At 29.8% G+C, this 27,535-nt stretch overlaps 3 protein-coding genes and 1 long non-coding RNA gene across 12 annotated transcripts in view; 3 read left to right on the forward strand and 1 right to left on the reverse strand.

Moving 5' to 3' along the window:
* LOC127905181 (uncharacterized) overlaps positions 1–2,072 on the reverse strand; it is a 47,553-nt gene extending 45,481 nt beyond the window's left edge. Inside the window, exon 1 of the long non-coding RNA XR_008058962.1 lies at positions 1,925–2,072. This is a non-coding gene — a long non-coding RNA (uncharacterized LOC127905181). The remainder of the gene's footprint in view (positions 1–1,924) is intronic.
* LOC18097410 (cysteine-rich receptor-like protein kinase 10) overlaps positions 1–4,672 on the forward strand; it is a 50,152-nt gene extending 45,480 nt beyond the window's left edge. Inside the window, exons 3-9 of the mRNA XM_052452018.1 lie at positions 2,351–2,415; positions 2,534–2,650; positions 2,738–2,943; positions 3,052–3,262; positions 3,412–3,649; positions 3,914–4,064; positions 4,156–4,672. Coding sequence (XP_052307978.1) covers positions 2,351–2,415; positions 2,534–2,650; positions 2,738–2,943; positions 3,052–3,262; positions 3,412–3,649; positions 3,914–4,064; positions 4,156–4,458 — 1,291 coding nt within the window. The 3' untranslated portion in view covers positions 4,459–4,672. The remainder of the gene's footprint in view (positions 1–2,350; positions 2,416–2,533; positions 2,651–2,737; positions 2,944–3,051; positions 3,263–3,411; positions 3,650–3,913; positions 4,065–4,155) is intronic.
* LOC112327363 (cysteine-rich receptor-like protein kinase 15) overlaps positions 1–8,130 on the forward strand; it is a 40,641-nt gene extending 32,511 nt beyond the window's left edge. Inside the window, exons 6-7 of one of the 4 annotated variants that reach the window (XR_008058961.1) lie at positions 7,571–7,743; positions 7,831–7,957. Coding sequence is in view for 2 of the 4 variants with exons in the window: in XM_052452013.1 (XP_052307973.1) it covers positions 7,593–7,743; positions 7,831–8,130 (451 nt within the window). In the remaining 2 variants the exon portion in view is untranslated. The other 3 variants (XM_052452013.1, XM_052452016.1, XM_052452015.1) reach the window with 3 other exon arrangements.
* Positions 8,131–15,963: 7,833 nt separating this feature from the next.
* LOC7458565 (cysteine-rich receptor-like protein kinase 10) overlaps positions 15,964–27,535 on the forward strand; it is a 79,321-nt gene continuing 67,749 nt past the window's right edge. For 2 of the 6 annotated variants that reach the window (XM_052451874.1, XM_052451872.1), the window contains exon 1: positions 15,964–16,897. In XM_052451874.1, coding sequence (XP_052307834.1) covers positions 16,057–16,897 — 841 coding nt within the window. In that variant the 5' untranslated portion in view covers positions 15,964–16,056. Of the gene's footprint in view, positions 16,898–21,518; positions 21,654–21,774; positions 21,897–22,000; positions 22,212–22,375; positions 22,614–22,714; positions 22,866–22,944; positions 23,416–27,535 lie in introns of those variants that run through there. The other 4 variants (XM_024599368.2, XM_052451870.1, XM_052451873.1 and 1 more) reach the window with 4 other exon arrangements.

Here is a 27,535-nt window from a genome sequence, read left to right on the forward strand (position 1 = left end):
TAAAAAAAAATTATTGTTTCAATTAACACTACTTTGTGAGGAGGTGAACAATAATTTTAATTATATTTTATATTTATATAAATATCAAATTGTCCTTTAATTAACCTAATAATAACTTAAAAACTAGTGTGAAAATAAAACAAAAAAACCCTGAGAAACAGTTTTAGATTTTTTGCTTACAGTTATATTTTAGTAATTAATTTTATTATATATTATATAAAATACAAAAAAATTTATTTATCCTCAATAAATTTGATCATAACTAATGATTAATAGATGACATAAAATCATCATTGCACTATTTTATTGATCATTATTTTCGCTCATGTAAACATTGTTTCCACTTATAGTTAATATTGTTTTTTAAAGGGGATTTAATTAGGCTTTGTTAATGTTTTTCTAAGTAGGTTGAGAAAACGATAGGAATTGAGAGGTTGTTTCCACTTATAGTTAATATTTTCGCTCATGTAAACATTTTTTCCTTCAGTTTCTCAACAAAACCCTAATGGAAAGGAAACATTAAAAAAATCATATTGTAAAATCATAGTTCAAAGGTTTTAAATTTTTTTTTGTTGTTGAATTGCCAAAGAGAGTTGGCTCTCTCGACTCACTAGTTCACCTAAAGGTTCATAAATTGGCATTGTCAAGGAATAATTAAGAGGTTGTATTTTAATAATTCAATCTATTATTAAAAAAGAAATTGCTATTACTTTCATTAATAATAGTTAAAAATGTTATTCGTTATGCTATTATTTCAATTTTTGAATGGTTCTAGTAAGTTATTAGAGTTTATTTGGTATTATTGTAGTTTTTATTTTTTAAAATACTTTTAAAATTATTCTGCATTTGAAAAGGTATCAAATTGATGTATTTTTTAGATGTTTTTCAATGATTTTAACATGCTAATAAAATATATAAAATATTTGGATATATAGAAGAATTCTACATTTTTATCCATATTTTTGAATTTTATGACCATAATGATATCATATTTTGTAGTTCAAACGATATTTTACAATTTAATCTTTCATTAGACTAAAAGATTATATCCCATGTATAAAAATAATAGAAATTACAACTTGGTATTTGAAAATGTCGTTGAGAACATTAACACATGGTCTTCTTGGCGTATGGAGAATATGAAAAACTCTTCGAACTTCCTAAATTTGGATAAATTGTTTATGTAGAAACGATTGCATCGCGCATACATAAATGAGTCTAAGCCACCAAGAATCAACAACAAACGAGCTGCATAATTAATAACTACCTTACGTAAAATATTAAATTTCAAATAAAATGATGGAATTTCTTTTATATATATAACAGTGTACAATTTAGATTGAAAAATAGATGGAAAGGTTTAAAAATAAATAATAATCCTTAATTGAGAATTTCTACGAGTTTGAGGATAAAATTAATAAAAACAATATTTTTCAACATGCCTTGATTTATCCCAATTCTTCCAAGAAAATTCCCATGTGCTATGCTTTTGGATGACCCACCATATTTGACTGCTTTATATATATAAATATGGCCTCCCGGCCGCAAGGTGAAAGAAGACAGAAAACAATTTCAGCTACAAATTATAGATGATTCTTGATAGCTAGAGTCGAAAACTCAAAACACAAGATATGGGTCACAATTTCCTTCTTGTTAAAAAAAGTATTCAAATGCTTTTGCTGTATTTTTCCATTGCCAACCTTCTTGATCTTGCTTATGCTGATCCTCCATACGGACTTTGCTCGAACAAATCTAGTTATACAGATAATAGTCCATTTCAAAACAACCTCGAGACCCTCATGGCTTCTCTTTCCTCAAATGCTTCAGTTTCAAAAAATTTCAATACCTCTACTGGAATTGATCCAGACAGCGTGTATGCTCAATATATGTGCCTCAACTATGTAACAAATGAAAGCTGCCGTACCTGCGTAGCCGCAGCATCTCAAGATATCAGGCAGCTTTGTCCAGGAGATAAGGAAGCAGTTGTGTGGGGAGAGCTATGTCAATTGCGCTTCTCGAATCAAAGATTCTTAGGCCACTTGGATGTTTCAGGAAACATTCCCCAATATAATCCAAAGAACATTTCAAATCCAGAACATCTTAGTTTAGTAGTCAATAAAACCTTGAGTAGTCTTATCAAGAAGGCAGCTTTTGATTCTTCAGCGAATATGTATGCTACTAGAGACGAACCTTTCACTGATAGTGACAGCTTTTTCTCTCTAGTACAGTGCTCTACAGACTTGTCTCCAAATGATTGTTACACATGCCTTGAGGTTGCCGTAAAAAATGTTACGACTTGTTGCTATTTTTCTCGTGGAGCGAGGGTTCTCAGCCGCAGTTGCTATTTAAGGTATGAGTTATATGATTTCTATGACGGCGCAACTGAATCTTCTAAAAGTCCGGTGACCGGAAAAGGTACTAATTTGCTTATAGATCAATTAAGACGTAAAAAGTGGTTATATTTGGCTGTATTTGCTAATTAAAAAAAACTATACTTCTTGCACTTAAAATAATTTCTTTTCCCTAATGACAGGCAACGAAAGGGAAATATGGATAATTACCATCAGTACTGTGGCATCAACACTTTTGGTGGTAGCAATTTTAGTCTCCTTCTTCTGCCATCTTCCGATGAAATTCAGAATGCGAAAATGCAAGGATGCTTCTCATGAAATTCACTAACATGTTCTTTTTGGTTTTCTTTGTAACCCTTGTTGACTTCTTGAATCTTGTCACCCAGGTAAGAAAGAAAATACTAGTGAAGATGGTAAATTTCGTGTGTTTGATCACCCAAACCACAATGATTTCCAGCACCAAGATTTTCAGAGAGATGGCCTTAATGATCGGGAATCCGCAATTATGGATTTGGCATCCATAAATGCAGCTACTGATAACTTCTCTGAAACAAACTTGCTTGGGCAAGGTGGTTTTGGCCCGGTTTACAAGGTAAATGAATTACAATATCTTATGTTCAAGCTCAAATTACCTTACGAAGTACTCTAGAGAAGAGATAGAAGGAGGTTTTACTAATTCCTTTGTTGTGTATTTTTGAAGGGTATACTGAGTGATGGAAAAGAAGTAGCAGTAAAGAGACTTTCAGCTTTGTCCGAGCAAGGCAAAAACGAGTTTACAAATGAAGTTCTGCTAATCATGAAACTTCAGCACAAAAATCTTGTTAAGCTTCTCGGTTTTTGTGTTGATGGAGAGGAAAAGCTTCTGGTCTATGAATTCATGCCTAACAACAGCCTAGACATGGTCCTCTTTGGTAACTAGTCCTCTTTAATAAGTTCCTTAATGTTTTGAAATCAGAAATTTCCATTCATTGATCTCAGATACAATATGCTGAAATCTTATTTCTCAAATACTGAATACAAGCAATAATTTGATTTCGTATCAATTTTGATTTAACTGTAGATCCGAGGAAAGGTGCTCAACTTAGTTGGAGAAGTCGTATTCATATTATAAATGGGATTGCGAAGGGAACTCTTTATCTCCATGAGGATTCTAGACTTAGAATCATCCATCGGGACCTGAAAGCTAGCAATATCTTGTTGGACAATAACATGAATCCGAAGATTTCTGACTTCGGAATGGCAAGGATCATGGAAGCTAATGAAGGCGAAGCCAATACTGTAAGGATAGTGGGAACATAGTAAGTGAATTTTCACCTGAATTACCTTTGTATATTAAGATAATCACTTCATTAGGTACCCGATTTCCTAGACAATAATAATATAACAAAGCATAATGACATGATCCATCATTTTCCGTGTTTCATGTATCTAACTTTTCCGAGTCTGGAGTTTTTTTGGCCACCTCTGTCTCCACTAGCTGCTGGGAGCACAGAACATAGGGCTTGTTGGATATTTACTTTTTCCAGGATTACTAAAATTTTTCTGTCCCTTCTGTTGAATAGTGGATACATGGCACCAGAGTATGCAATGGAGGGACTTTACTCCACCAAATCTGATGTATTTAGTTTTGGAGTTATTCTGCTGGAGATCATAACCGGAAGAAAGAATTCTGGATTCCACAAATCGAAACGTGCTCCTAGCCTCCTAGCTTATGTAAGTTTCTTCGGCATAGAATACACATAATCACTTACTTGACACGATGATAAAAATGTTTAGTTAAATGCACTTCCGAATCCTGAATCAGGCATGGGAATTATGGAACAATGGAAAGGAACTCGAGATGATAGATCCAGTGTTGGCTGATTCATGCTGCTCTGATGAATTTTCCCGATGCGTGCATATCGGTTTATTATGCGTCCAAGAAGATGCTAGTGAAAGGCCAGCCATGTCGTCCGTTGTTTTAATGCTGAAAAGTGACAACTCAATTGATCTTCCCCAACCTCAACGGCCGGCCTTTTTTGCTGGGAGATTTACAGACCACCACGAGGCAAAAGCAAATGATTGTTCTGTCAATGGCGTAACAGTTTCTGATATTTTACCTCGGTGATGAAGCTGGTGAATGAAGGGTGTGACCACGAAGCCCTCTTAGGTATGTCCGCGGCTATAGTGGATGGGGCAAAACACGTTCACTGTTTCACAGTTACAAAAATTGGTATGAAAGAGTAAGAATGGAATGAAATCAATTATCTGTTAAAAAATTTGTGTAATATAATTATTTTTTACAATAATTTGAATGTGGATACTGAATATTTGATTTGGTATTTACAATGATAATTGAAAATTTTCTTTGATAGTAATGTAAAAGGTATACATGGATGGAGGGACCATGAGTCACCAATCACTGAAAGTATAGGGACTTGCATGACCAAAATTCCAGTAAAGGAGTTGATATGACTAATTTTCAAAACTTGAGGGATTACAAATGTATTTTACCAAGGTCAAGTTGAGGGATTACAAAATTCCTACCAATATTGAAGATTTAGAAAGAAGAAGTGAATTGAAAATTAAGGTAAGGTCAAGTTCAAGATATATATATATATATATATATATATATTATCAAAAGAAGAAATGTTAGGCCTTGTAGGACACGTACAATTATTTTTAAGCTGTAGGATGGCATTTCAGTTTCTCAATCTGAATATTAAAGAACAAAATATTCAATTGTTTTGTTTTGGGTTACCTTTTTGGAAATATTTTTTATGGGCAGTAGTCTGCTGTTGTTAGTTATGCGCAGATAAAAAATTATCTATGAGTTGTTATTATTATTATTATTATACTGAATATTTATTTTATTAATCAAACTTACTGATCCCACTTTTTTGTAAATGTAAAAACAAGGAAAGGAACCTGGAAAGGAACCTGGAAAGGGGAAATTAAGCCTGCGTAGCTAAAATGAAATTGCAAGAGAAGACCTTTAGCGGAGACATGACTTTGGAAGGGAGCGTATTTCATAATTTTGCACTTGATTGTTTTTATTGTAATCTTTTTTTTGTTAATTATTAAATTTTTCTAGGATTCGTATTTAAGGGGTTTTAATAACATTTGATATGGAAAATAATTAATCAATAAAAATTGATCGAGTTTGTGAACTTTCATATAACTTTTCCATGCTTTCTTCTTTGACAGTTTTTTAGTATGAATAAACTCTTTATCCTTTTTACTACAAGCCTGGTAAATTGTTATCAAAATGCAATTAATCTTTAAAAAATTTTAAAAATCACAAACTTGAGCTCAAACAAGAAACTCAATCCCCAATCAATTTGATTTTAAAAAATAAAATTAGAAAAAAAAAACAATAAAAAAAATAAGGACCAAACATGAAAAAAAAAATAAGGATGAAATCAAATATATTCTTCTAATAAACAAATATATTTTCTACTTATTTTCTTTTTCATCTTTGTGATTTCAATTATTTAATTTTATTTCCTTAATTACTTCTTTAATGATATTGTGATTTTTAATAATGCAATTAAAATCAACACACCTGCATAAATTAAAATATTTTTAATTAATAAAAGTATCAACCACCATTATCGCTATCTCTTACACTCTCTTTCACTAGCATTATATATATATATATATATATATATATATATTCATCCATTTGTCTATTAAAATCTTGAACAAAAATCCTAGGAAAAACAAAAATTAATAGCCCATATAAATGGAATATGGTAGCTTGAATATAGGACAATTTTAACATCACATGGAGCCTGATTATTTCTTGAAAAATCAAAGATGCTCCTTGATGACAACATCAAACAAAGAAAGAGACGTGATGATGGAGATAGATCAGAATGGGAAATTGCAACCATATGCGAATAAGCACTTGAGATTCTGAGTGGATAAGTTTGAACAGTACTCGTGGCATTGAGTGCGACTCTTGATTATATTTTCTAATTAATAAGAGGACCAAAAAGCAAGTAAATGGTACGTTGGTCCCGTGGTTAAGATTAATAAAGAATAATAACTTTCAGCTGTTTTTTATTAAAATTTAATTTTTTAACTTTAAATTATTTTTTAATTTTTTAAAATTGTTTTAATATGTTGATGTCAAAAATAAAAAAAATTATTTTTTATTTATTCCCTAGCAAAATAACATTTCAAAAAATATTATTTACTGTGCTTTTAAACATTCCTAGATAGTCATACTAAGAATCGAGAATAATTCAAAATCAAGGTCAATTCAACTAGGGAATGGTTTGATCATAAAAATTTAAAACAAATCTTCAAGAATAATCAAATATATAGAATGTTAGGGATTTCAGTGGAAATCACACATAACAACACATGAGTTTTTCAAACTAAGAATATTGTTTTTGAATGTATAATTCCAATTCTTTTGTTAACAACTTCCGTTTTGAATATTCTTTTTTTTTTTCAATATTCAAACTCTTTTGAATATTCTTCTATTCTTAATTACAGTGCTGCATCTAATAACTAAGTTAATAATTTAAGTCCTCTTATATCAGATTCTGAGTTTGGTAAGAAATCTATCGTTCTATAAGAAATGAAACCATGACTAATTAATCTTTTCAAAAAACGCTCATGCTATCAAATTCTATTTATAAAATTTCACAGCATTAATCCAAGTAATGGATTTTGAATAAAATACTCTTTCGTTGTTTATAAAATATTAAATAATAATATAAATTATATTTTAAAACACTGATGCCAGAGTCATGAGTATCGTATTTTTTGGGTTTGGTTGATATTTACCAACACCAGAGTTGGAAATATTCGTAGGAATTGTTCACTGACGCTAGAATCAGGAATATGAAATGAATAATAAAAAAGGAAAAAAGAAGAACAAATTCTTAACAATTTTAGACAAAACCAGCAATGCAGTCTGTCTTAGGTAGGACGCTTAAGGGGTGATAACATCTTTTCTTTTGCGTAACCAGTCATGTACCATAGAATTTCTGTTGACGAATTAGGATTTCTAGTGACCATAATATTAGGTGGCGACTCTTTGAACAAGATCTTTTCCCCTAAAAAAAAGATGCTAAATATCTATTCTTTTTCCATATCGAGATTAATTTTTAAACGGTCGCCGCGATTATCCGGGTGTGACAGGAACATTGAAAATCCTCTTTCTTCTCCGCTATTTCTTTTTTCTTGTATTCTGACGATTTTGATCCGTAATTTTAATCTCCTAGGGTTTTCTTACACGTGAAACAGCGGATACATGGCTCCAGAGTACGCAATGGAAGGAATATTCTCAGTGAAATCGGATGTCTTCAGCTTTGGTGTTATACTTCTTGAGATCATAAGTGGGAAAAGAAGCAGTGGTTTTTACCTCGCAGAGCATGGCCAGACACTCTTAGCATATGTGCGTACAATATTTTCCCTACCCTTGAACATTTTCCCTTAATCTTGGCAGGTAATGTTATGACATATTATGAAACCAAATTCACAGGCATGGAGATTATGGATTGAAGGGAAGGCAATGGAGTTTGCGGATCCTTTGTTGGTGGAAAGAAGCCCAGCAGAAGGGATTTTGAGGTGCATGCATATTGGGCTGTTATGTGTGCAGAAGGATCCAGCAGATAGGCCCACAATGTCATTTGTGGATTTAGCATTGGCAAGCGACCCAATAGCTCTTCCTCAACCCCAGCAGCCAGCCTTTTCTCTTGTTAAAATTGTTCCAGCTGACAAGTCTTCATCAACAGATCGTTCAGTGAATCAGATGACAGTCTCTAGTTTCTTACCGAGGTGATTGTCAATGTGTCCGGCAACAGGCATGGTTGGGTATATATTATTTCAATAGTGTATAGCAACAATGTGTCTGATATTCTTAACCACTTTGTTAATGTGCCATGCTTGTGAATGAACATATTCAACTTGTGTCTAATTTCAACAACAACAACAATGAGAAAATAGTGACATTTAGTTACTTGATTAGCACTTAATCTCCTAAAAATGAGCTAGGTTAGTATTCTAGATGCAGTAGGTTGATTAGTAGACCTAGGTAAATACAAATATGGGCTTAAAGCCTACTTTCCATCTGATTTTGTTTTTTTTTGAAAATCAAAACAAAAGAATATTCAGATTTTATTAATGTGTATTTAGTTAAAAAAATATATAATTATAAATTGAAAAGTCTATGCATTTAATTAAATAAATCAAGAATTATATTTATCAATAATTAAAAAAAAAAGTGTTAATGTATTTAGTCGACTCTCCTCACTGCGAGTTGGATATTTTTTCTCTAATACAAGAGAATAAATGTGTAGGTATTGTTAATGTGTTTTTTTTAACCAAAATATATTAAATTAATTATTTAATCTGTATTAAAAATTATTTTAAAAAAATACATATTAAAAAATATATCAATTAAAAAAACAAAATTTAAAAAAAGAAGTCTACACACCTAGCTCATGTTTAAAAGGGATAGACAATATGTTATTTGCACTATTGACAGTGGAAAAAAAAAGAGCTCAATCATGCAGACCTGGAAGTGTAAAGTAAAAAATATCTCAAGTGTCAAGAATAAGAAATAATAATTTTTTTTTAAGAAAAAACTTTAAGGAAAAAAAGAAAAATGTTACAAAAGAATATAGATAAAATAAAAAGAATGTTGATAGATATGCCAAATTTAAGGGGAAAAAAGGAAAAAACAACAAAAAAATTCATGAAATGTTTTTACAAATCTTCCATTCTATAGTACAGCTATAGTAAAAAAAATTGAAAAAAATTATAAAATCGCCATTTCTCAAAGAAATTCAAAAATTACAAATGACTATTTCTACATTGATTTATCATTTCCTTTCAATATATATATATATATATATATATTGTCAGTTGGAGGCTTACCAACTTGTATTTGAAAGGTGTAGATTTAAACTACTTTAATGAATGTGTTATAGCTGTATCTTGCATGAAAAAAATATTTGAATATAAAATAATAATATCTAAATTATTGAAAACTTTTTAATATTATTATTATATTCAACATAATAATTCAAACTTGAAAAATCATAATCTGACTTTTGCTTAACCCAAGTCTAGGTTTAAAAACAAAAAAAAAATAGAATTCTCAAGTTGACCTTAGAATACAAACCTTAATTAAGTCAACCTAAAGATATCTTATCTTAATTTGATAACACTAAAAAGAAGTTAATGAAAAACCAACCTAAAGATACCACAAAAGAAAAAAAAAATCAGGTAGCCAAAGAGTGAAGTACTACAAGATGTGAATTATTACATAATTACTACCTTCATAAATCCTAATTAAGAAATTCTATTCAGACATCATCAAACAAGAAAAACAACTTTCCAACGTAGAAAAACGCACACAAAGAAGAACTAACGGTACATATGGTCTGCGCAAGTAATGATCATTATACATACCTTAATCCCACGGCAAAGCAACAGAAATTCCAAATTAGAAATTTCAGCATGATTCCGATAGTTGTGCTAATACTGGTGGGTGATTCGCTTCCTGAGAATTATTTTCGAATGACTTGTAAAAGTATTCAGTAAGGAAAATCTTTTCTCAACCACCAAGCAAGAATGCTTTATATATGTCGAACATTCAAATGTATCCAGAAGATGGAAATATACCTCTCTATATATATATCCTCAAAAAGAAAAATAGAAAAAAAAATGTTATATTCCAATATGTGTGAATGTGGAGTCTTAATTATCCATGTGTGAAACAGGAAAAAATGAAACCATAACTATGTGAATAATGTATTAATGTGAGCATATGTTGCACATATATACATGGATATGATGGTACAACATTATTTCCAAGCACTTATGTTCTTATTAATTTTTGTACCTCTCTATACATACCCAGTAAAAGTACCATTTATAATGTATTTGCTAACTTCTCATATAGAAAATTATTTTAAAAAAAATTAATATTCAAAATATGTAAAAAAAAAAAAGATATTTGAAAAACAATGAATATATCCTCCTACAGGAGATAGCATTGGCCATTGGGAATTTTTTTACAACAGTGAAAGCTTGACGAGCAATCTTGCATGGAGGTAAAAGGTCTACGGATCCCAAAATAAGCTATATTGATGAAAGATGTTGAATTTATTAAGAATTCATATCAATCTATAGACTTATTTTGACTTTAATGTTAAATAATTAAATACAAAATTAACTGTTTAGATAATATATTTAAATTCATTTTTTCAGGGGGGGGGGGGGGGGGAGAGAGAGAGAGAGAGAGAGAGAGAGCGTATTCATACATATTTGTTATATATAAAAAAAAAAAGTCAAAGAGAGGAGAATTTCATTCCTGTTTAGATAAACGACGTGGTTGATAATTGTATCATGTAGAATAGAGAGCTATTCTCGTCCGAAGACTCTCTATTAAAATTAATTAGGAAAGATATTTTTAGGTTTCTTTGTTTGTAATAAAAATGTATAAGATGATGGCGTCTGGTATCCCTTCCATAGGTCCCTTTGGCGTTTATACCCCTACGGTTCATGTGATAAGGGTACAAATATCTTATATAGTTATTGATGTGAGATACAAGGGATCAATACAATGAAGATATAAATACATTTGATTTAAGACATAGAGATATAGAGATAAATTTATTTTTGGAACATATTTGGAGTAAATTTTTATCTTTTCAAAATAAAAAATACAAAGTGAATATGTTTTCAGAGACCATATTTATTATTTTTATTTTTAAAATATCCTATAAAAAACTCTCAATTCTAAAATATTCAAGACATGTAAAAATACAAATAATTATTATTATAATTTTAAAATCGAACACGGGGGTCGATCTATAGCAAAGCCTAGATCACTAGTCGAGGCACGGGTCACAAGTTGGGTTGACCCGATTCAACGTAAGAATAAAAATGGTTATGGTAATAGTTATAAAACGCTATTTGGTGGTCGATCCCGGACAAGGCTCGGTTCACAAGTGAGATTGACTATTGACTCAGGTCAACATAAGAACAAAAATGATTATTATCATAGTTTTAAAACTCAACTCGAGAATTGACTTGGGATAAGGTCCATGTCACATGTTAGAAGGATTAACCCGTGTTAACTCAGGTAAACATAAAATAAAAGTGGTATCATAGTTTTAAAAACTTGATTAGGGGGTCAATCAAAGAGCAAGGCCCCGGTCACGGATTAAGTAGGTCAACTCGGGTTGACCCAGAGCAATGTAAGAATAAAAGTTGTTATATCGTAGATTTCAAACCCTATTCGGGGATCAATCAGGGCAAGGCTCAGGTCACATGATTGGGAGGGTCAACACATGTTAACCCTAGTCAATATATAGATAAAAATGATTATTATCATAGTTTTAAAACCTGACTTGAGAGTCAACTCAATCTAAGATTCAGGTCATGAGTCAGGAAGGTCAACTCTGATGACCCAAAATTTTTATTTTTTTTCAAAAAAATCAACGGGACTTGTGTTTTATCCCAAGTTGACCTGAGTTTTTGATTGAGTTAGATCAAGTCAATCCTTCCTCTATTTTTTTTTAACTCGGACTAGCTCAGGTTCCGGATCAACTCATCAAGTCGGTCATGGTTTTATAACTAGGGTTATTATAATATTATTAATTTCAACAATATAAACTAAAGTAAAAATAAAATAAAATATCCAATTATTTTTTTAATATGTAAGTTTGATAACAATATATATATATAAAGGGTAAAATAATTTTTTTCATATTTTATTTTGTCTTATCTACCATAATCAAATATAATACAAAAATATTAATTTTATCTTGTATATCATTACCAAACATAATTTTGTCTTAATCTTGTTTTATGTCTTTTCATCTCTATATCTATTATCTCTAATTTTTTTTTATCCTGGAACAGTAAATTAACCAACATTATCTTAAAAAATAATAAGGAATGGTGGCAGGTGACTAAAGTCCCGTTTGAAGCAAAGAATGATGGTTTTTTCGAATAAAGCTAATTAAAACCTAATCGTTTTAATAAATATTTTTATGCCTTTTCGTTTAAAGCTAATTTTTAGTAATTTAATTAACTTTGTTTGTAAGAAATTGATTTTTAGTATTTGTATTCATCCTATCTCTAATTAGGAAAGTTATTAAAACAACAATACATAATTTCTAAATATAGTATGGAAATGACGATGTATTTATACTTTATTTAAAATAATAAAATTAGTATTTTCTTTTATTAAAAAAGAAAGAACTTATAGAAATTTCAAAGAAAGGGACACAAAAGTAGCACAAACAATACGGCAAAGGACACCGAATGATCTCTGCCCACTATCATTATCACTGAAGGACGACCTTTAGCACTTCTGCATGATTCCATATTTTTTTCAATTATTATATTATTATAACAATAGCTAAAAAGAATCAGTGCAGTTCACAGTAAAATACTAATTCCTTCCTTAGATGTTTTTTTTTTTTTTTTTTAAGTTGTCTAAGTTTTTTTTAATGATTTTTGGGATTTTTTTTTTGCTTCTTTCTTTGTTTTTTTTAATTAATTTTTTTCGTTTAGTTTAGTTTGTTAATGTTAAATTTCTTTCTATTTAGTTATTAGACTTTCATGACACATATCCCGAGTTTCACGGGTTAACCTGGTTTCACGGGTGAACCCAGTTAATTCTGGGTTGACCCGTTAATTTTTTTTTAATTATTATTTTCATAAATATTTTTGTTTAATTTAGTTTGTTAATGTTAAATTTTTTTTTATTTAGTTATCAGACTTTCATGACACAAATACTGAGTTTAACAGGTTAACATGGTTTGATGAGTTAACCCGGATTTTTTTTCTTTTTAATTAATTTTTTTTGTTTAGTTCAGTTTGTTAATGTTCACTTTTTTTTATTTAGTTACTAGACATTCATGACACGGATCCCGGGTTTAACGGGTTAACTTGGTTTGACGAGTTAACCTGAATTTTATTTTTTTTTGCTTTTTTTTTCTTTTTAATTATTTTTTTTGTTTAGTTTAGTTTGTTAATGTTAAATTTCTTTCTATTTAGTTTTTTTTCTTCTTAGAGGTTTTTTTTCTTTTATTTTTTCTTTTTAATTTTATTTATTTAATTAATTTAGTTTATTAATATTAAATTTTTTTCTAAGTAGTTCTCGGCTGACGCCTTTAGTTTTTTTTTATGCCTTTGACTGTGAACTGCACAGTACAGTCCACAGTGAAAAGGCTGATGCCTTTTTTTTTAATTAATTTTTTTCGTTTAATTTAAATTGATGTTAAATTTTTTTCTATTTAGTTATCAAACTTTCATTACACGGATTCCGGGTTTGACAGGTTAACCTGGTTTGACGAGTTAGCCCAGTTAATTTTGGGTTAACCCATTAATTTGTTTTTTTCTTTTTAATTATCAAACTTTCACGATGCGAATTCAAGGTATGACGGGTTAACCTGGTTTGAAGGGTTAACCCAATTAATTCATTTTTTTTTCTTTTTTTTTCATTAGTTTTTTTTTCCTGTTGGTTTTTTTTCTTTTTAACTAATCTATTTAATTATCACACTTTTATGATACGACCTTGCAGCCAGACCCACGTCCAATGCTATTGGGTCTGGTATTGCAGTCCAGACACTTTTATGCTAAGGGTTAACCCAAGTTTAATGTTATTATTAATATTATAAACATTACTCTTGGGTCAGGCGTTGCAACCAAACCTGAGATTCTTGGATATAACTTTGCAAAAAAACCTAACACTTTTAGATCTTGGCTATTTTTAAAATGCAAAAAATAATTGACCCGCGGCATCGCGCGGGGCATGTAACTAGTAACGTACTAAGACCCTTCAACATTTTTTTTTTCCTTACACAAACACGCAATAAAAGTACTGGCATGACTTTTCTCATTTTGTTTTTCATTTTAGTCCTTTATTTCTTAATTTTGTATTTTCATGATAATTTAAAATATAATTTCATCTAATTATACTATAAAAGAAAAAAAAACATTGAAAATGAAAAAAGAAAAGGCAAGAGCTTCATTCTTTATATAAACAATGAAACCGACCCTAGTTGGTTTAATTGTTTTTATAATTATATCCAAAGACTCTTTGAAAATTAATTAAATAAAAGACTTTTAACTCTCTTTTTTTATGTAATAAAAAATAGAAGAAGTCGGAGTTTGGTATTCCCTCCATATGTAACCCTTTGGTGTTTATAGCATAAGATTCATGCGAGAAGGGTATAAATATTTTAAGATATGGCTAGGAATTGTGGCAAGTGAGTAAAGTGCCGTTTATTTTTTATGGTTTTGATATATTAATATTAAAATATATTTTTAAAAATAAAAAATATTATTTTATTATATTTTTAAATAAAAAATATTTAAAAAAATAATTGTTATTGTAAAAAAAAAATAGTGATAGCATCACTAAATATTATTAAAAAATAATTTTGTTAGCATCATATCGGCCTCACACTTAAAAAGCCTAAAACCATGCACTAATATTGATACAAACATGTTTTTATACTATTTATCTTATAACCCATAACTATATATAAAAAGCATAAATATTAGATAAACATAGTTGATTTAAATAAATTTTATTAACTTTATAACTAAAATAGGAATTTTAATACTGATTTTTTATTTGTTTTTCATATAAAGATAATAATTAATAATTTAATTAATTTTTCCTTTTTTTCATAAAAGCTAATTATTAGTAATTGTACTCATTCCATATCTAATTAAGAAAAAGACTAAAACAACAATATATAATTTCTTAAAACTAGTTAGTTTCGTTTTCTATATGCCAACTCATGCATTATACAAAATCTTAAATAATATAAAAAAAAAACCTCTTAAATCATCCCTAACCTATATAATACATCATATAAACTTTATATTGATTATCAAAACTGTAAGATACTTTAAAACTAGTCATTGAAGGCCAATAATTCAAATATAAAATTATATCAAATCTTTAAGGATTTATGTTATGAAGTTCTCCTTTTATATATATATAAATTCTTTATTTTCTAGCTACTAATTATAGCAGCAATCCATGAAAACTTAATAAAAAGTATTAAATATATATAGGTGAATAATTCATGTGTGAAGCCCATGATAAGAACTCTACTAATTAAATACATGTAAGTTTTTTCTTTTAATACTTGAGTGAACTTATATTGTTGTTGTCTAGAAGACTATTATATATTATATCGATGATATTGCCAACTAATTTTTCAAGCAGTTGATTATAAGTTCCTTTAAATATAGTATGAAATAATAATGAAGTATTTGAATTTTATTTAGCATAATGAAATTACTATGTTTTTTCTAAAAAAAGAAAAGAACTTATCAGTCAATAAAAACAGCTTATAGAAATTTCAAAGAAATGGAGACAAATTAGCGCTCGTCAACAAATCCAGAATGACTTTCTGTGTCCGCTATCATTATCAAGAAGTGCCGGTGCTAATCCTCTCTGGTTATAGAAATTTCTAAGAAATGAACACAAAGTAGCAGAAAGCAACACGGCAAGGGACTCCATGATCTCTGTCCCCACTATCATTGAATTTTTTCCAATCAGCAATAAATGAGATCACGACTTTTTTCATTGACTTAATCTCCAGTTTTGCTAAGCTTCTCTCCATTCCTTGTCCACATTACCTCTCATCTGATAAAAGGATGGACTCTCTTTCTTCCACCATGAGGGTTGTTAGCTAGCTAGCTAGAGAGCTTGATCACCCAAAAGATGAATTCTCTCAAATTCTACATTATCCTGCTCTCGTTGCTTGCCCTTGCTATTCTCACTCTAGCACAGGATGATGCCAATTATCTCTATCATAATTGCCAAAACGCAACCACCTCCACAATAAACAGCACCTACCGAGTCAATCTAAATCTCCTCCTCTCTTCACTTGCCTCAAACGCAACCCGGAATAATACCAATGGATTCTACAACACCTCTTTCGGGCAGAACACTGATCAAGTGTACGGCCTGTTTATCTGCCGTGGCGATCTTAGCAACACTGTTTGCCGAAATTGTGTCACCTTCGCCACCGAAGATATAGTCCAGCGTTGCCCAATTGGAATAACGTCCATTGTGTATTACGATGCGTGCATCCTACGTTACTCTAACGTGAACTTTTTCTCCAAGGTGGATCAAAACCCTGGTTTCTACATGTGGAACTTACAGAATATCACAACCGAACCCCAGCGTTTTAACAATCTAGTGGGAGCCACCGTGAATGATTTGGCTGCTCGAGCTGCGAGTGCTCCTCCAGGTGCTAAAAAGTTTGCCGTGAACGAAACGTCTTTCGATGCGTTCCAAAAGATATACAGCCTTGCCCAGTGCACACCGGATTTATCTAGCTCTGATTGCAATCGATGTCTCAGTGCAGCTATAGCTGGATTGCCCAATTGCTGCAGTAACAAGATAGGAGGAAGAGTCTTGTTTCCTAGTTGTTATATTCGTTATGAAAGTACTGAATTTTATGATGCAGCGGCAGTTGCAGCTGAGTCACCACCTCCTCCTCCTCCGCCCGTGGCTCTTCCTTCTCCTCCACCTCCTCGTTCAGCGACAATACCAGAAGGTAAAGTTAGTTTGCACTATTTATTGTTTTTTTCAATATCTTCAATTGCCACTCTAACAAAGTCGTTACTATATATAGAATGCACTCGTCGAAATTTAAATTTATCTCTTAAATTTTTTGGATGAGATTTATTTATTAAATTAAAAAATACAAAATCCTTAAGTCATTTTGGAAAAAAAAAAAAAACCAATCCTTTTGTAAATTTTAAAATTAAGTTACGGTTTGGTTTTTTTTTTTTTTCCTGGTCAGTTGATATTCTTGATTCAAATGTGATGGTTGTGGCCCAATTCTTGTAAGGTATTATTGCCATGTGATCTTACGATTTTATCCTCCAAAAGGCATCTCACATGTTTGAAAATCAATTCCAAGTCCTTGTTAGAGGAAAGTGTATCCCACGCCACGTGATCGTACCTCCAAAATGGTTCGGTTGTGTATGTGATGGTCTTGGCCTAATCCTTCGAGATATTATCCTCTTTGGTTACTTGGGCACACGAATTTGTGCGTGTTGTGCAAAACTTGCAACAAAATAAAATAAAATAACAAACACTTGCAATATTTACCATGTTTGGATCAAGAATTGCCTACCTTGCAAGAACAAATCCCTCAAGTCAAGTCCTCTTAAGATAAACTTCTCAAAGCTACAACCGAATCGTCACGAATGTAGGAATCCCACCACTCTACATATTTTTCCTAGTAGAGATTTGCGACACGATTCAACAATTCAATTTTTACTCATCAAAGATTAAATCAATCTCTTTAATACTTAAATTAGAAAATTCATCAGGCTTTTTCTTCTTACATCTTCAACTTAGATTAACCAAAAAAACCTGAGAATTTATTGTAGCTCTAGAGACAAATCGAAATTGCTCTTTACTTAGTACTATTTCTTTACTATTTAACAATTTATGTAGGATTAAGTTGATAATTTAATATTTTTTACACAGTAAAAATATTTATGTATCCCTGCAATAAAAAAAATATGTTGTCTATTTTGATATATATTTTTTAAATATTTAAATTACTTTTATGTCTTTAAAGATAAAATCAATATAACTCTCTCACATGAGCTTTTTCATCTTTTTACCATGATTTTTTTTAATAGCATGATAGTTCAAGAACATTGTTTTATTTTAATAAATGTTAGATATTATTTTTTAAAAAAACTTACTGGTGAGTGCTAGTCTTTCAACCGGCACGTGTAGGTTGCCCGGCTAACGAATGCTGCCATCACTAACATTGTTGGAATTGTCATGACGCCTTGATGCAATGGGGCGGCTCGTGTTTCAAGATTTTCAATGGTGTGGTTTCGATAACCATTTGTCTCCCCTCTTCTCTCTCTCTAGATTTAGATTTTCACGCCAGACCTTTAACAACTCTAAAATAGCCTTTTAATTTTTTAATTCTTCAGATTTGGTCTCTATTATTTTTATTATAATTTTATTATCTTGAATAATTTATAAAATTGATATGCTTTTTTAATTTCATCCCTCTTCACTTTTTTTCATCTATTAAATTTGATCATTTTTCTTTTTATTGCTATTTTTTTGTTCGAAATCATTTTTTAAATTGATTTTACTTTACAATTTCACTCTCCTTTGTTTTTTTTTTCTATCAAATAATTTAATCTTCATTCTTTTGATTGTTAATTTTTTTGCTTTGACAAGTTTTTTAAATTGGTTCATAATAAACTTCTTGGTTGAACATGAATCCAGGATTTCACAGGTTGCGAGTTTTAAAGATTTGACAAGGTTTATGATGTTTCTTAGGTTTGCTTGGTTTTTTATTTTCCTTTGTTTAAGTTAATTTTTTACCCATCTCATCCTTCAATATTTATTTAATGGGAGATTGTGTTACATATTGTTTTAGCTTGCTTTCTACTAAATTTTTTGTTGGTTTTGAAAATAACCCGGTAATCTTGACCCTTTTATTTATCGTTCTTTGTTGAGTTTTTTTGGCTAATTCTTGAAATTAATATCTTTTCCTGATTTCATCCTTAAATATTTGATATTGTTTTTAAAACAATTTATAAGATTATTTTTTTTCTATTTCATCTCCCTTTATTTTTTTATCTTTTGGATTGTGTTCTCAATCTTTCGATTTCTATTTGTTTTATTTGAAATAAATTTTTTAATTTATTTTTTTTCTCTAGGATTTTTCATTGATTTTGAAGATAACTTGGGTTTTCTCAAATCTTTTTATTTGTTTTTCTTTGTTGGATTTACTTTCGCTAATCAATATTAAATTAGTTAAGAATTGAGTTTCTTGATTTAGCCTGAATCTAGAATTTAATGGGTTGCGAGTTTTAGATATTTGCCTGGTTTTAAAAGGTTCACTCAGTTTTTTTTTTTTTTTTAAGTTGATGACTTTTTAATTTTGTTAGGGTTCCCATATTTTTTTTATGTTTTCCATATGTCATCTTTTTTTTCTTTGTTAGGTCTATGGCCGGAGTCATATTGTTTTTTTTTTAAAAAATAAAACACGCTTGCCTCATAAAATTACAAATGTTTTTCAATTTCACCACTACCATTTTTTTATCTTTTAAATTTGGTCCCTATTATTTTGATTGCTATTTGTTTTATTTGGGATCATTTTTTAGATTGTTTATATATATATATATATATATATATATATATATATATATATATATATATATATATATATATAAAATTTCATCATCCATGAGTTTTTTTCTATCAAAATTTATCTCCATTTTTTTTATTGTTATCTTTTTTTCTTTTTCAAGTTTTTTAAATTAATATTTTTTTTTCATGATTTTATCTTTTAAAATTAAATTGGTTGAGAATTAAGTTTATTGATTCAACTTGAATCCAGGAATTCATCGGTTGTGAGTTTTAGAGATTGGATCAGGTTTAGAAGGTGTGCTCGGGTTTCCTTAGTTTTTTGTTTTCTTTTTCTTAAAGATAATGTTTTTTTATTTCTTAACTTTTTTTTAGTTTTGTATTATTATTTTTTACGATTTACCTTCTATGAGATTAGTCTCGGGTTCATGACTAGGGTCACAAGTTTCAGAGTTTAAGAGGGGTTGACTTGTTTTTGTTCTTTTTTTAAATTGATTTATTTTTATTTTATTTTTCAACATTTAGTTTATTGAAAAGTGGTCTTCACACCTTTTCTTTTCTTTTCCTTCTATTGGTTTATCTCATGCCTATGGTTATAGGATTTGCAGGTAAACCCAGGTTGACTCATATTTTTTCTTGTTACCTTTTTAACTTACATTTTTTTTATCCTTCAACATTGAGTTGTTTGATAATTGAGCTTCATGATTATATTCATTTTTCTTTCAAATGTGGTCATTCTAGTATTCATAACTAGGTCAAAGATTTTGCATCTTAACCCTAGTGGGCACAAATCGAATTTTTTCATCCTTTTTTAATTATCTTTCTTTCTTAATTTTTCTCTTTCAATATTTTATTTGTTGGAGATTTAACTTCAGCTTTTTTCTTTTTTCTTTTTCATTCTTTGGAGTTATCATGTTCTCATTTGATTTATTAAGAATTGAATTTTGAGAATTTTTTCTTGCTTTTTTTTTCTTTATAAGATTATCTTAATCTTATGTCAATGGTCGTGAAGTTTGCAAGTTAACCTGTTTTAACTCAGGTTTTTTTTTAATTATTTTTTGTTTCGCCCTTCAATATTAGAGTTGTTTAATAATTCAGATTAGGTTCTTTTTACCTTTTTTATTTTATTTTTTTGTCAATTTATTTAGTGTTGTTGTATTTTATTAATGATATTATTTGAATTACCAATTGAACCAATAACTCATTCTCAAAAAAAATTTCTTAGCATTTTTTTCTATGTTGAAAATAAATTTATCTTACGCAGCCAGAAATCTAGTTTGAATTATAAAGAGGGAACATAAATCTGAACTATCTCTTCAATCCCAATTTTTTTTTTATTCTTTATCCTTTTACTAAATATTTCAAATAAGTTTATTGAGTAATTTTTTTGAGTATATCCATGATGTCCATCTGGACCATTAAATTTCAGTATAATAGTAAATACAATGGTTTTGATAACCATCACTATTGCACTGATGTTATGAAAAGATATTCATGTTGGATTGTCAACGTGTTACAAAAGGTTAATTACTGGCTTGAAAGCCGCTTTTGACTTTAAATCATGGAAGCAAAGTTATAAAACCCGGTCAATCATATGATATGATTCAGCTCAAGACTTGAATTATGAGTCATAAAAGGGTTAGTTGTTACAGGTAAATCTAATCTAGTATCATTTCAAAATTTATTTTAAAAAACATTTAAAATGAAACAAAAAAAATTAAAAGAACAACTCATAAAAGATTTCATTAGGTTTTGACTAGATCAATCCAGTCATAGAATAATCAAGTTTGACATGGTTAACTCCCAACACAGTTTAATATAAAACCTTGTCTAGGCTAGTTACCGGGTCGGCAGTTTGACTCACCAAACCAAGCCAGGTTTATAGCATTTTTACTAAAAAAAATCATTTATCTAAAAATAATTTATTATCTTTTGTTCTTTGAAAAAATGTTTCTTGACATCCTTAAATATTTTCGTCTCTGTTTGAAAATGCTTGTATGTCAAAGTTAAGAGCTTTTATGAATTACAATGCGTTTTTGCAGAAAAAGGCGGTGTCTCAACAGTTTTAATTATAGCCATTGTCATTCCCATTGCTGTTTCTATCGCGCTTTTCAGCATGTGTTTCTGTTTCCTGAGGAGGGCAAGAAAGACCATAGATTATGTTCCAGAAAATGATGGTAAAGAACATTAGAAATCTTTTTAATTGGGAAACAAAACAGAAGCAGAGTCTTTTCTGTTTTGTACTCCGCCTAATAATATTATCAAAAGCTCAAAGGAATATCTAATTGTGGTGTGTAGTTGGAGATGAGATTACCACCGAGGAGTCCTTGCAATTTGATTTGAGTACTATAGAAGCTGCCACGAACAATTTCTCCGCTGATAACAAGTTAGGTGAGGGAGGATTTGGTGAGGTTTACAAGGTAAGCAACTCGCAAAGCATTTAAATTTTCAAGAACAGGAAATACCTTGTTGCATTAGGATTTAAAAATCCCTTGCTCAACCATCGGTGAAAGTGCTTTCTCAGGGAACACTTCCTAATGGACAACAAATTGCTGTGAAGAGGCTATCAAGAAATTCTGGACAAGGTGCAGCAGAATTTAAGAATGAGGTTGTATTGGTAGCCAAGCTTCAACACAGGAATCTAGTGAGGGTGCAAGGGTTTTGCTTGGAAAGAGAAGAAAAGATTCTTGTCTATGAATTTGTCAGCAACAAAAGCCTTGACTACTTTCTATTTGGTATATATTGGTGATTTTCTAAATGTTCTTCTCATTGCCTTTTAGTACGAGAAATGCATATTTGCCTCTAGGAATATAGTCAATTATTCGTTATCAGGCACAGTTGTCTTTGAAACAGTTGATCTGCACTCTGACTTGAAGGTTCTGTTTTCTTGATTTTATAGACCCTGAAAGGCAAGGACTGTTGGACTGGTCCAGACGGTACAAAATAATAGGAGGCATTGCTCGAGGAATTCTTTATCTTCACGAGGACTCGCGGCTACGAATTATACATCGTGACCTCAAAGCTAGCAATATTCTGCTAGATGGAGATATGAACCCCAAAATCTCAGATTTTGGCTTGGCTAGGATTTTCGTAGTTGATCAAACTCAAGCAAGTACAATTAGAATTGTTGGAACATAGTAAGTTTGGATCTAATTCCCATTGATTGGTAAATTCATCTGCTGACAGAGTGCTTTCATTTCGTTTTTTCTAATCATTTCTCTGTTTTCCTTGTTTGTAGTGGTTATATGTCCCCAGAATATGCAATGCATGGGCGTTTCTCTGTCAAGTCTGATGTCTATAGCTTTGGTGTCTTAATCCTTGAGATTATAACCGGAAAGAAGAACAGTTCTTTCTATCAAACAGGGGGTGCTGTAGACCTTGTGAGCTATGTGAGTGCAAGTTTTTCTCTCTCGAAAACAGAGAGCATAAGATGTAGCAACTTTTAACCATTCAATTTTCTTTTTTCAGGTTTGGAAACATTGGAGAGATGGGACACCATTGGAAGTGCTGGATCCAACTCTGACAGATACATATTCAAGAAATGAAGTAATTAGATGCATCCACATTGGATTGTTATGTGTTCAAGAAGATCCAGCAATCAGACCCGCAATGGCAACAATTATTCTCACACTCAATAGTTACTCGGTTACCTTACCATCACCGCAAGAGCCTGCTTTTTTTTTCCATAGTACTATAACAGATGAAGTGAACATTTCAAGCAAGGAATTTCTTTTAGAACAGTCTAAAAGCAAGTCTGTTGCTTATTCTGTAGATGAAGATTCAATTACTGAAGTATATCCTCGATAGGGAGCATCTGTATTTTCTCTAAAATAAGCATATATATGAAAAAAAAACATGAGGTCAATTTTTCAGTACCAAACACTTCAAAATTGTGATTTTCATTGTTGACAAATAAAACACACAAGTATTTTGAATGAATCTCCAAAGCGTTATTGATTAGCTCACACTTATTTACACACACTTATAATTCTGAATATATTAGCTTTTATATTTATAGGAAAATTAATCCTTTAATTTTCATAATCTAATAAAAATTCTAACTAACTAATTAAGAATTCTAATTAACTAGTCTAATACAAATCCTTTTTTTTTCTCAAGGATTCCTACCTGCACTATGATTATAACTATTATATAACTATCTCTCATTAAACTAATGTTTTTAAACACCCAGTTTAACAATGAAAGATTTTCATTTAACCTTATCTTGACATCAATTTTACACCATCGATCTTTCATTATTTTAGAAGCTTTGTTAATTTTCTAGTATTGTTTTTCTTAATGATAACAATTTCATCATCCATAAATTTTTGTCATTTTATTTCTTTTACAACATTTTCAGGAGTGATAGAATCATACAATGAGAATAAAGCAAAATAAGTAAGTGGATCATCATATTAATTAATTTTAGTTGCCTCATATTTATTCATCCATGTAGGTCTTTTTGTAGCATGTTATGATAGTTGATCATTATTTGCTTAATGATTACTATTAACTGTTGTGATTTTTTCATAGGACTTTTTTTTTCTCATCATTAAGTTTCTTTGTATCTAAAGCAACTTGTTCGAACTCTTTTTTTACTTTTTTTTTCTTCTAAGAGAAGCAATATGTTGAAGCTCTCTTCTCTTTTCTAACTCAAAGACTTTCTTTTCATTCTTTAAATAGCTTTCTATCTCTTCATGCCTTTTATCAATATTGCTTTCCAATTCCTTATTATGCATCTCAATGACTAACAAGAAGTCTACATATTTCTTCTAAAATCTTGTTTGAACAATTCAGAATGTTCTTGCTACATTTTATATTTGAAATCTTCATACTTACGATTAAGTGTTTAACATCTTACTAATGTTGATCTTGTATTGTTCTTTTCTTTAGTTTAAGGCTATCACGTTCATTTTTGAGTAACCTAAAAATAATTTATCTCTCATCTACTACATGTTCGACTTCATTTCTTAGCTCTTCATTTTTTTTATTGATCAACTCTCACTCAGTTTCAAAATCATATTCATCCCGATCAATGAAAGTAAAGCCTTCTTTTCTCATTAGCATTAACATCACAAAACTTGATTAAATCTTGATAAGATTCATCTAAACTAGAGAAGATTGATTTATCTCCACTCATGTGATTGCTACACCTCGTGTCTAAATAGTATAAATTTTGATGATATTTCTTATTTATATGCAGGCCATCAATAAAGACATTTTTTTCTTTCTTTTATGTAAAATTAGATTTACCATCATTTCTATTCAAATTAGCATGAATTTAGATTTGTAATGTCAATACTTATAACGCCCGAAACATTCAACCTTATATTTGTTCATTGGCTTTGACTTGTAAAAAGTTAAATGATTATTGTCATATTCTTTTTTTCCTCGTTTGAGAATTAGAAGAATGATTATCTTTGAATTTCTTATGTGAAAATCTACCATTATTGTTCTTTGTTCTCCTTCCTCTTCCTTCTCCACCTAAAAAGTGATTATTAGATAAAACTCGTAAAGTTTGCTCCTCCTTATCTCTGTTGATTCAACTTTTGCTCATGAATTAGCAAGGAACTTTGCAATTCATCAATAGAAAGTTCATCAATATTCTTATCTTTTTCTATTGAACTCATAATAAAATTGAATTTTGGTGTCAATGATCGAATAATTTTTTCAATGATGGTAATATCCTCTGTATTATTGTCATGGATTTGCATCTTGTTAATGATTTTCATTGTTCTTGAAAAACAATCTATGACTAACTCTCCCATATTCACCCTAAGGAATTTAAACTTTTTTCGAAGTGCTTGAAGTTGTTGCTTTTTTGCTGTAGTTTTTCTTTATACCTTTTTATCATGAAATCCCAAATATTCTTGGAGGTTTTCTTATAAAGAATGTTTCCAACATTGATTGGTCAATTTATTGGAAAAAATAACTTTTTTTTCCTTGAAATCTTTCAATCACTGCACTTTTATCTTAGTTTTTTACACATTTATTATTGTTGATCTGGATGGTGATTCAATTATTTCTTGAGAAATAATTTGTCAATATTCCTTAGGTCCTAAGAAGCTATTATTAACATGCACTAATGATCATAATGAACATCAAAATGTGAAATGGATGGTTGAATAAAATTATAGAAGCCAATATTAGAGACTCGTTTCTACTTCTACTATTATTGGGGGCAAACTTGCTACCTTGCTAGTTGGATACTAATTGTTGGAAATTTTTGGTGTTTCAAAAGAACTTTTTTCTTCCTGCTGCGAAGAGTTTATCTTACTTGGTCTCTAATCAATCTAAGCTTAAATATCAATTATCAAAAATTAAAACATAAAAGTATTTGGATGAACCTCCCAAACTTTATTAACTAGCTCACACTCATCAACACACACTTATAATTTTGAATACATTGACCAAGGATTCTAATTAAGTAATCTTACACAATGCTTTTTTTTTTAATTAAGGAATCCTACGTAAAAAAGGATTATAACTAATATCTAACATTCATGTCATGGTGTGCTATCATGATTAGTAGTTCATTAGCTACTACTTGATGAATTGACACAATGTATAACAAAAGAAAGAGATATGATTTGTCAAGTTTTAAAATTACAACCTTAAACCCAGAGAAAACTATGTATGATATGTTCTAAATTTTAGTAATTTATAAAATTGTTTTGAAAATAACACATCAACTATTTATATAATGGCTAAACCAACCTATACTATAAAGGAAATTCAAACCAAAATTAACTAGAAAAATAAATAAATAAATCTAAAAATAACAAGAAAAATCAAGAAAATTCCTAGACATTATCTTTTGGGTAAAATTTGAACATGTTCACCATCTTAAGTAGTGCTTATCAACCAATCTTTATAAGGAATAAGGACTGTAGACACTACCAGAATTCTTATATTTACCGTCAACATTTTCCGTCGGTATTTGTACTATCATTTCGTTCGCAATTAATTTACCGACGGGATCACAGACACAAATGCTCTGTCGATAAATCTCTTGTTGATAATTTTTTACCTGTTGGTAAGTCTATCATCAGTAATAAAAAAAAATATTATTGTCGATGGATTTACTAACAGGGAAAGCGTGCTAAAAAAAATTATCTGCTTCATTCCATCGGTATTTTCCCCGAGAAGCTTGTCATATAACCGATAAAAATACCGTATGCAATTCCTTTGGTGATTATTTAAAAATATTTTAAAAAATTCTATTTAACAAAACTAGAAAATAATTAAATTAATATAAATCAACATTCCATAATACTCAGAACTGAGTTGCTTGAAAAAAAAATCAACTCAAATAAATTTGAAACAAATAAATAACACAAAAAAATAAACAACAACAATAACAAATAAATAAATCAACTAAAAATAATTTCATATGCAAAAAATGAAGTTGTGATTGCTAAAAATTTAAAAATACTATAAATAAATCAACTAAAAATTGATCTCATATGAAAAAAGAAAATCCTACAACAACATTCATACAATTATTAAGAACAGAAAAATTTAAAAGTAAAATACAATAACAAATATAATGAAAAAACAAACACAAAAAAAGAAGAAAAAAATATTGCCTTAATGTAGTTGCGAGTGAAGATGAGAAGAGGAAAAAAAACAAATTCATAAAGTATGTTAATTAAAAAAAAAACTGAGAAAAGAAAAGAGGAGAAGACATACTTGAGCGTGGAGGAGAAGAGAAGGAGTTGAGTAGAGAAGAGAGGAGAAAGAAAGAAAGAGATGTTGATGTTTTTCACATAATAATAATAATAATAAGAAGAAGAAAAATTGAAGAAGAAGAAAATGAGACCCGTCTGTTGTGAAATTAGGGATTCTAGTCTTTTTACTAGGGCATTTTACCTATAGATAATTAAATATCAATATTTTTAATTATTCCGTCGGTGATTTCATTTGTAATATTTAATTTAAATTTTCAATTTAATCAAAAATTTTCAGAAACTGCCAAATATCGCCGACGACTTTTCAATCCATTGGTAATTCTATCTGTAATATTTAATTTAATTATTCATTTTAATAAAAAAATTTC

Source organism: Populus trichocarpa, chromosome 4 (genome assembly GCF_000002775.5).
Source record: "Populus trichocarpa isolate Nisqually-1 chromosome 4, P.trichocarpa_v4.1, whole genome shotgun sequence".
Lineage (NCBI taxonomy): Eukaryota > Viridiplantae > Streptophyta > Magnoliopsida > Malpighiales > Salicaceae > Populus > Populus trichocarpa.